The following is a 9502-nucleotide window of genomic DNA, read 5'->3' as shown; positions in this document are numbered from 1 at the left end:
TGTCCTTCCGAGGCTCCTGTAGGGGGAAAACGGTCTCTCTCCCTTGGGATTGGCTGTTGCCATGGTAACGCTCTGTTTAGCGGCTGTGGGCGCTGTCTTCCAACCCAGGCCGGGAACTTCGCTGCCGGAAGGTGAGCGGGCCGGGGTTTGTGCTGCGGCTGGGGGTCTGGGGGTCAAGGCAGGGCTGCGGGGCGCGGACAGAGCTGGGGGTGGGGGGGGTCAAGGCAGGGCTGCGGGAGCGCGGACAGAGCTGGGGTCCTCTCTGCTAGGGCTGCGCTTCCAGGAAAGCGAGAAACCGCTGGCCGAGGGGGTGGCTGCGCAAGTCTGGGAACCTGGAGGCTCCCTTCAATTCTGGAGATTTTGGTAGTTCACTAAAAACTTGAAGATACATCCTGACCATCTAGGGAGGCTTCCATGGTTACTCCCCCGCCACCAATATATACCAAGCGACAGTTCTTTTCCTTCCTTCCTTCCTTCCTTCCTTCCTTCCTTCCTTCCTTCCTTCCTTCCTTCCTTCCTCCCTTCCTCCCTTCCTCCCTTCCTCCCTCCCTCCCTTCCTTCCTTCCTTCCTTCCTTTCCTTCTTTCTTTTCTCTTCCCTCTTCCTTTTCTCCTTCCTTTTATTCCTTTTCCTTTCCTTTTTTTCATATATAATTTATAGTTACCTTATGAAGTAGATTTTATTTTTTACCTTATAAAGTAGATTTTTCTTCCTTTTCTGTACAAGGGGTTGAAGGGTGTAGTTCCTTAAGCTTTTCCACTTTCACAGCTGTATCCAACTCCAGGTGATACATTATCAACTTGAAGTGGTTTACTGTAGTTCGTTTATGGTAGGATCCATCTAGGGCTGCGCTATCCTATGTGGGTAACCACTAGGTGAAGGCTGTTGAGGGCTTGAAATGCAGCTAGTCTGAACTTTCTTACATTGATATTAATAATTTTTATATTATATGTTGAAATAATATTTTGGATGTATTTGGGTTAAATAAAATACATAATTAATTTCACCTGTTTCTCTTCTTAAACAGTTGATACGAGAAAATTTAAACTTGCATATGTGCTCAAATATATAATTGGACGGGTCTGATCTAAAGAGTCAGTCGGTGGGCAGAGAGGGGCATATAAAAGAATGACTCTTTTCTTAACCCTACTCTCCTGCTTCTCTTTCTACATAAAATTTTGTGTACCTGTGCAATTCTGCTTTGTAGGCACATTAAAAAAAATCTAACTTTCCTCCTAACAAAACTTTTGAACTGCACTTTGACTTCAATTTCAAGATAACATTTTGCACTGTTTCTATTTTGTTTTTTCTTTCTTTTCTGTTTAGAAAGGAGAGGTGGTGGGTAAAACCAATTATTTTTCATTCTCTTTTTATTTTTATACCCAGCAGCAATCTATCAAAATCCACTTATTTTTAAATGATCTTTCAACATTATAAAAGTAGTACATATTCATGGTTAAAAAATAATTCAACATAAAGGTATGAAATGAAAATTTAAAGTTCCCCAATTTCTTCTAAAAAAAAGTTTCTATATCTAAAAACAGTGTGTAGTGTGTGTGTGTGTATATAGTTACCTTAAAGAGATATTACTCTGCATATTTTTTGCCATTGGCTTTTTTCAATTAGTCTTTCTTAGGTACCTTTCCACAAGAGTACAGTAAATGTACCCATATTTTAAAGGACTTGTATGGTATATATGATAATGTATGTTACTGTTCTCTTAGTGGATACTTAGGATGCTTTTAGTTAAATTTTTAGATAATTGTAGATTATCACAGTTCAGTAGATGAGAAGTTGTCAGATTCAGAGCATAGGTAGAAGATTACAACTTACTAGGAAGAGGGACTGTTCTCCAAGTAAGATGGGTAAGAAGGGATTTCATGAGAAGAAATAGGAAAATGAGGGTGTTTCATTTTCTTTGTTGACTATATAAACTGTGAGAACGTGTGATATGTCTCATTTAATCAATGTCTTTGTAGCACCTAGCACAGCTGTGAATGTACCTGGTAGGCTCTCAAAAAGTTGATTTTGAGATGAATGAGTAAGGAATTAAAAAAAGAAAATGGGAAGGGGAAGAAAGAAGAAGAACGAAAAGAAAAAGAATACCAAGTTGGAAAGGCCAGGGCCTTCAGGAAAGAATGGAAGTTTAGAATAGTGTCATGGAAAATAAAATAATAGCTGACTAATACTTTTTCAAACTTTTTGTCTAAGACCCACAGTAAAAAAAAAAAAAACCAAGACAAAACAATAACAAAAACACTAATTACATTGCAACTCATGTACACATTCATACATGTGTATATACAACTGCAACAAAATTTTATTATATAATTCTGATCTTTACCATATATCGTGCAGTTATATTTTCTTTTCTAGGCTTTCCTAACTTTTCTTATTCTGTCCTATCATTGAAACTTGCTGATCGAGAGCCATTAAATTAATTTCTTGGTCCATTAATGGGTAGTAACCTGCAATTTGAAAACTATCAGACTAGGGGATGTATAGAAAGATTTCTGGTAATCTATAAGAGCTTGACTGAGTTTGGATACCATTTGGTAATAGGAAGAGCATTGATATTGGATTCAGGATCTCTGAGTTATGATCTTGCTATTATTACTTATTAGCATAATGACTTTGTTCAGTTATGAAACCTTTTCAAAGCTTGGTTTTCTCATATATACAGTGACTATAATGACCTTTAACCTATTAAATTATTCTGAAGATTATCAATTACACCAATGTCTTCTAGTGCCTGGCTTGCCTACCGAATGCATGGTACCTAATGATGGTGGTGATGATGATGATAATGATATACTGATTGACCCATATGTATTACATGTACTAAAGATTTAAACAAAATAAATGTTAGGATTACATGATATATATTATCTCTCATGACAAGATGTTATTTTGGCAAAAACATGTTATCTGTGGTAGAATTAACAGAACTCTGAGTTAATAAGTACAAAGTAACCATATATTTCCCCCATAACAGACTTCAGTTTTTCTCTTATGATTATTTTAATCTCTGAATACTCAAACTGTTCAAATGTATTTTGCCATTAATTATGCCCAGGAGGATGAGTTTTTCCTTGAAGTTTCTTTACACTTGATCTTAGCCAAAAGGCCAAGAAGTGATAGACTTGAAGTTTCTTGATTCTGGAAAATTAGCCAGTCTGTTACATTACCAGTAACTTCCCCTTAAGTAAATAAAAGAATATTATTAGAGTTATTCACTTTGTAGTCAAAATTTTAAAAAGAATGAATGAATAAAGAGATAAAACAATGTTCTTTAATATGTGGTACAATATATAATATGTGATAAAAGTTTGTCAAATTAAAACATGTTTCCATACAGCATGTTGGATTGGTACGGTAAATTAAAGAACCCATAATTTTAGTGATATATTAGCCTCTTCATCTTTTTTAATGGTTTTGTGTTTTATTATGAAGAATGATGGAAGAGGATGATGATGCAAAACTCAAAGCTGAAATAGAAGCTGAATTGGATAAAATTAGCATTTCTTCCTTGGAAAAAAATGATGTTGACAGTGATTCAAAATCAGAAACACAGAGTGATGACAGCGATGGTGATGACAGCGATGCTGTAAGTGTTGTGTTGCACTTTTGAACTTTTTAACAGGAGTAGGCTTTTGAGGAGAAATATTACCTTTCTCAATATGTTTTGTATAATTATCTCATTTATTTTACCTTACCTTAGGATTACAGTTAAACAATGTATGTTGATAGATATTTAAATATGAAAAGTATATTGAAGATAGAAGTCACCTATAATCCCATATATATGTGCATTTTTGTAAAATTAGGATTATTATATATTTGTAATGTGTTTTTTGTGTTTACTAATCATGAGCATTTTAACATAATTATATTACACAAAAAGAAAAATTTATATGAAATCTTTAGATCTATAGAAATAGTGACTTTTTGGAATCAGAAAAGCTATCCTGTCATTCATGTATTTTTTCCAATGTTTACATTCTTACAGGGTTTATATATGAGATTTTCTTTTACACCAAAATCCTTAATCCAATTGGAATTTATTTTCAGGAATGTTATGAAATGTAGATCTAATTTGAAAATTCACTGCACATATTAGCTAACATTCCCAGTATCCCTTGTTAAATAATCCACCTCTTCTCAATTGATTTGTCATATGTCTTGTGCATAGATTTAGATCTTGAACATATGATCTATCCAAGCCTAGTTATTCTTTTCCATTATTTTGTTAATTTTTTCTTAATTGTAGTTTTATAATTTTAAATATTGAATGGGTCAAATTTCTTCCATTGTTTTACCATTTCAAAATCTTCTCAACTAAACTTTCTCCAAAATAACTCGTTTTTTAAGGTTTCAAAAAATTAATTTCACTTTGTTTTTACTTAGGATTGCACTAAACTTATTACTTTTAGAAAAATTAATATTTTTATATCATTATGTCTTTTTGTTCAGAGCTAATTTAAATAAGACATAAAAATCTTAAATTCTTTATTTGACTATGAAATCCCACAGAATGAGTTTCATTATATTTTATTATACCTTTATACATAAAGGGAAAAGAATAAAACTTTAGAGCTCTTCTGATTTAATTAAGGTATCTCACAATTATTTGTATCATTCAGAATCAATTTAAACATTACCAGGGGATGAAATTATAAACTAAGGATTAAAGATTTGGGAATTATCGATTATATTTCACAGGATATAACAACAATCTCTACAATGCATAATTTCTTAAAACACTTCTTAAGTAAACAAAAAATAGAAATCTCAAAGCAGGACAGAGGATAGAAGAATAGATATTTTTGTCAATATTTTCAATATAGTATTTTATTGGGACTAACTTTATCACATAAAATTTTATGTGATTTTCTGTAGTGCTAAAGGAAAAGGTAACATTTTCTCTTTATTATCCGATGTTCATTCTCAAAGCTAAGCACTGATTCCATTAGTTAGCATAGAGAAAATAAAGATGGCTGAAATCTTAAATTTAATACATGGAAACCCAGTATGACAGAAAAGAATTTTTTTTAGATGAAATCAGACACATGTAATGTTCTTCTATATGAGAAACATTTATATTGATTCCTTCATGTCATGTTTTAGGTCCCTCAATGGAGTTTTATTGTCATATAAATATAGATACAGCTTCAAGATTATTATTAAAATTATTCCTAAATACTTCACATATTTTATTATTATTAATATTATTTCTTTGGATAATATTTTCTAACTAGTTATGGTGTTTATGGAGGAAAAAATTTTATTTTCATATTTTGTACATCAATATATTTAGCTATTTAGAAAATTTATAAATTGAGTTATATGGGCTATATTGGTAGACATTTTACAATAGCTGATAAACATGACTAAATTTGTGTTTGATAATCAAAAAGTAAGTTTTGGAATGTATTAAATAATTATATAAGGTATTAGTTTTACATTAAATATTTTGGAAAATAATCTTGCAGTTTTGATTAATATTTGTTAATATTTGAAGTTTGAATAATCTAAAAATATACACAACAGTTGAGAGCACTTAAAAATAAATAGCCTCTAATAAAATTAATGAAAATGATGTATTGATAACTTTTTTCATTTGTTTTCTTACGGTTTTCCAGAAATTCATAGCCACCTGAAAATAAAAAACAAATTTTAACTGAATATATTTGTTTGAACTGTGCTTTTTATATGGATACCTTTTACCACATTTATTCATTTTTGGGGTGTGGAATGAAGGATGCAATATTTGACACACAATTTTGATAATAAACTCTTTTATAGTTTCTTTTTTTATTCAAATTTTTAGGAGTTAGGAGAATTACCAGAGTCAGTTCTTCATTGTATTAACATCATAAAGAATAAGACTAAAACTGCTGAAGAGCTCATTCTTCAGGACCTGGAAGAAACTGATGTTTTAAGTAAGTACAGTTTTCATCTGTTTGGCAGATAAGTTTTTTGTAAGTATGAATAGATTATAATTTAGAAAACTAAATTGATTGAAGTTCTTATATCTTTCTGTATATATATGTATGCATTTAATGTATTTCTAATATAATATCTATAGTATGTTGAACTATTAGATTTAGTTGATTCATTTTCTCCCTTACTACCTTTCTTATATCTCAAATAAATACTAACCACCAAAAGTTTGTTTATCCAGTTTTAATTAATACCAGTCTATTACTTTATCTTAAAGAAAAGCAATCATGGGACTATTTTAGAAATATCAATGTATGTATCATTTTGGAGAAAAATATAATCATTTGTATGAAAAATCTAACAATCTATTTGCTTGAACTGAGTAAATTTGCTTCTTGGAATTATTCTAAGAATTATGGAATGAATAAAGGTTTAGCAAGAATTGATCATGGCTTGGTTCATAATGAGAAATGGTAACAACCTAAATGCTGAAGAGGACCTTGGTTTGTCTAATAATACACCCATTTAAACAGATGACTTAGAAAAATAATTAATGAGATAAAAATTATTCATGATATATTAAAAGCTACTTTAAAATTCAATGCCATTTATGCAAATGTTAGTATAAATTATAATGTAGATATTCATAGATATTTATTTAACGGTATGACATATTACGGTATGATAGGATGTGTTCTAGATACTGAAAACACAGCAGTGAACAAAACATGCAGAAATTCTGCTCCTCTTTTCTAATGTTCCTGTGTGGGGGAGACAGAAAATAAATAAATAAATAAATAAATAAATAAATAAATAAATAAATAAATAAATAAATAAATAAATACGTAAATGTCAATAGTAATAACTTCTATGGAGAAAAAAATTCAAGGTAAAGGGACAGAGACTGGAGGTTTCTATTTTACATAGACCAGTCAGGGAAAGTCTCTATGAGATGACATTTGAGCAATGACTTCAGTGAATGAAAAGGTGAGCCACATGGGTATTTAGAGAGCCAGTGTTCCAGAAAGAGGGAATTCTAGGCACACTGAGTGGACTTAACATGTTTGAAGAACAGCAAGTAAGCCTTTCTGGTTGTATCCGAGAAAACAAGGGACTGGATGATATAGGACTCTTATAAATCATCATGTGGATTTTGGATTATATTCTCAGTATGTAAAGGATTTTGAATAAGCAGTGACAATATCTAACTTATATTTGGAAACAATCATTCTGTTGACTGTATAGAGAAGATGCATTGAGGTAACCAGACTGTAAAAGACTGTTGCAATAGTATGGTTAGAAATGAGAGTGGTTTGAGTAGAAATAAAGAAAATGGTCATATTCTGGAAATGATTTTTAAGGTAGAAAGAAACAAAAGGATTTGTTGATGGGTTGGTGTAAAAGGATAAGAGGAAGGTAGCACCAAGATTTTTGTCCTGAGCACTAGTGTGAATTGATATGTACAGATTTACTAAATATGCTTCATCTTTTCACAGTGATTATCTATGGCTGGATTTATGAGGGATGCTAATAGTTCTGTTTATTTTTACTACAGTTTATACAATGAAAACATATCTCGCATATATTGTCTGTTACATAGCCTAATTATAAAAAAACAAAGGAAATGATTGTAGAAAATTAGCTACATGAAATGAGACACAACTGCAATTACAGCAGGGGTTTTTAAAATTATGAGATCTATATACAGCTTGAATCAAATAGGTTTAATAATATCAACGAATAAAATAATTTTCTGAGGAAATTTAAACTAACAATCATTTGAAAAGCGAAGAAATGTGATTAAGTCAATAATATGGCAAGAAGGTGGAAAGGGATTTCTTCTCAAATGTCGTTAAACTAGGAAAGATTTTGCAACTGGATTCTTGCAACCCATCAAGGAGCAAAACATTCAAACATCATGTGATAATTTATAAATAGCTATATATTTAAGATCAAAACTGTATAATCATAACATATACACAAAAGAAAATAGAGGCTAATTTATGAATATAGATACATTGATTGGGATTCTCCATTGTAGAAAAGAGAGCCACTCTAGCTACTTTAGGCAGTAAGGGTTTTTTTCTTTCATGCATTCAGTAGATGTTCTGAATATTTATTACTACAAAATGAACTTAGAGGCTTGAAACAAAATTGATTATTATCTCTTACGGTTCTGTGGGTTGACTGGACTCAGCTGGGCAGTTCTTGCTGGAGTTTTTCATGCATTGATAATGGAATGTTGATTAAGTTTTCAGTCATCTGAAAGCTTGACTGAACTGAAATTCTAAAATGGCTTATTCAAATGATTGACAGCTGATGCTACTTGTTGGCTGGGGAGTTCAGATGCAGCTGTCAACTGTAGGCACCTCCCTGCATGTGGCTTCAAGCTTGTCTTCTCAGAACATGGCACCTGGATTCTGAGAAGGGGCATTTCAAGAGCAAAGTACCAAGAGACAGAGGTGAACATTGTAAGGCTTCCTATGACCTCTTAGAAATCATGCATCATCATTGCAACCACATCGTGATGATTGCATAGGGTCAGTCCAGGTTCTGCATGGGAAGGAAATATACCAGGAGGCGTGGTTGTTAGGGAGAACCATCTTTGAAGACTAGCTATTACAATAAATAACTGAATTCTTAATAAGACTGAAGAAACAGACTCTAGGCTGAACATCCAAAGTGTAAAACAAACCCCACAATACATTGCAGAACAGAGCTGAAGCAAAAGCTGATGTCCAATATAATTAAGAAATTCAGAGATATTAATCCTCTACTACACACTCCTATTTTCAACTCAGAGCTCTCTCTGTCACATTCTGGATCAGAAAACTGAAAATATCATCACCTGCCTCCTCTTCACATATAACATTTTTATGAAAATAAAGACAGATGCAAATATATTAATGGGTAGAACCTAAATTACTCTCAGCAACCTTACTGCAAAGGAGTCTGGATCACGTTATTTTTTCTTTTCAGCCCCTCAGACAGGAAGGCACGCTAGAAATGTTGTGAATAAATAAGTGTCAAAGAAAAAAATACATAATATCTGACAAAATAGATGTGAATAATCAGTTAACAGTCAGAATGGTCCTCTGTAAAGATAATTTATATTAGGAAATATTACCACATTATAACACGTTAACTGAAGAAACAACTATATCTGCACAGATAATAAAAAGATGATAAAATTCGACAAAATCTCATAAAATAAGGAATAAAATTCCACTTCACCCACGTTAGTAATTATAGCCTTTTTAATTAATATGTTGATTAAAGTGATTTCAATATCTTGTGCAAGATTATATTTCTAGCTTGTGGCAGGTAGAATTGAGTCTGTTGATTTCTAATCAAGGTGTCATTACAATATCAGGCAAAGCATGATTCTATATGGTTGAAAAATAAACTTAAGGCACTGGAATATGAAAAATAATAAAAAGAATGCTTTAGAAATTTGTTACTTTTATTTTTAGAATAAAGATAACTGATTTCTTCTGATCTTTATTCTTCATATTTTTCTGTTGTTTTGAGTTACTCTTACTGATTAAGAATATACCCTG

General features: G+C 31.8%; 1 protein-coding gene across 3 annotated transcripts in view; it reads left to right on the top strand.

Moving 5' to 3' along the window:
* The first annotated feature begins 86 nt into the window (after positions 1–86).
* LRRIQ1 (leucine rich repeats and IQ motif containing 1) overlaps positions 87–9502 on the top strand; it is a 175616-nt gene continuing 166200 nt past the window's right edge. For all 3 annotated transcript variants that reach the window (XM_045553288.1, XM_045553289.1, XM_045553291.1), the window contains exons 1-3: positions 87–131; positions 3453–3606; positions 5830–5941. In XM_045553288.1, coding sequence (XP_045409244.1) covers positions 3454–3606; positions 5830–5941 — 265 coding nt within the window. In that variant the 5' untranslated portion in view covers positions 87–131; position 3453. The remainder of the gene's footprint in view (positions 132–3452; positions 3607–5829; positions 5942–9502) is intronic.

This window comes from Lemur catta, chromosome 6 (genome assembly GCF_020740605.2).
Source record: "Lemur catta isolate mLemCat1 chromosome 6, mLemCat1.pri, whole genome shotgun sequence".
NCBI classification, from domain to species: domain Eukaryota; kingdom Metazoa; phylum Chordata; class Mammalia; order Primates; family Lemuridae; genus Lemur; species Lemur catta.
The sequence above is the reverse complement of the archived record's forward strand: the minus strand, read 5'-3'. Positions and strand labels throughout refer to the sequence as shown.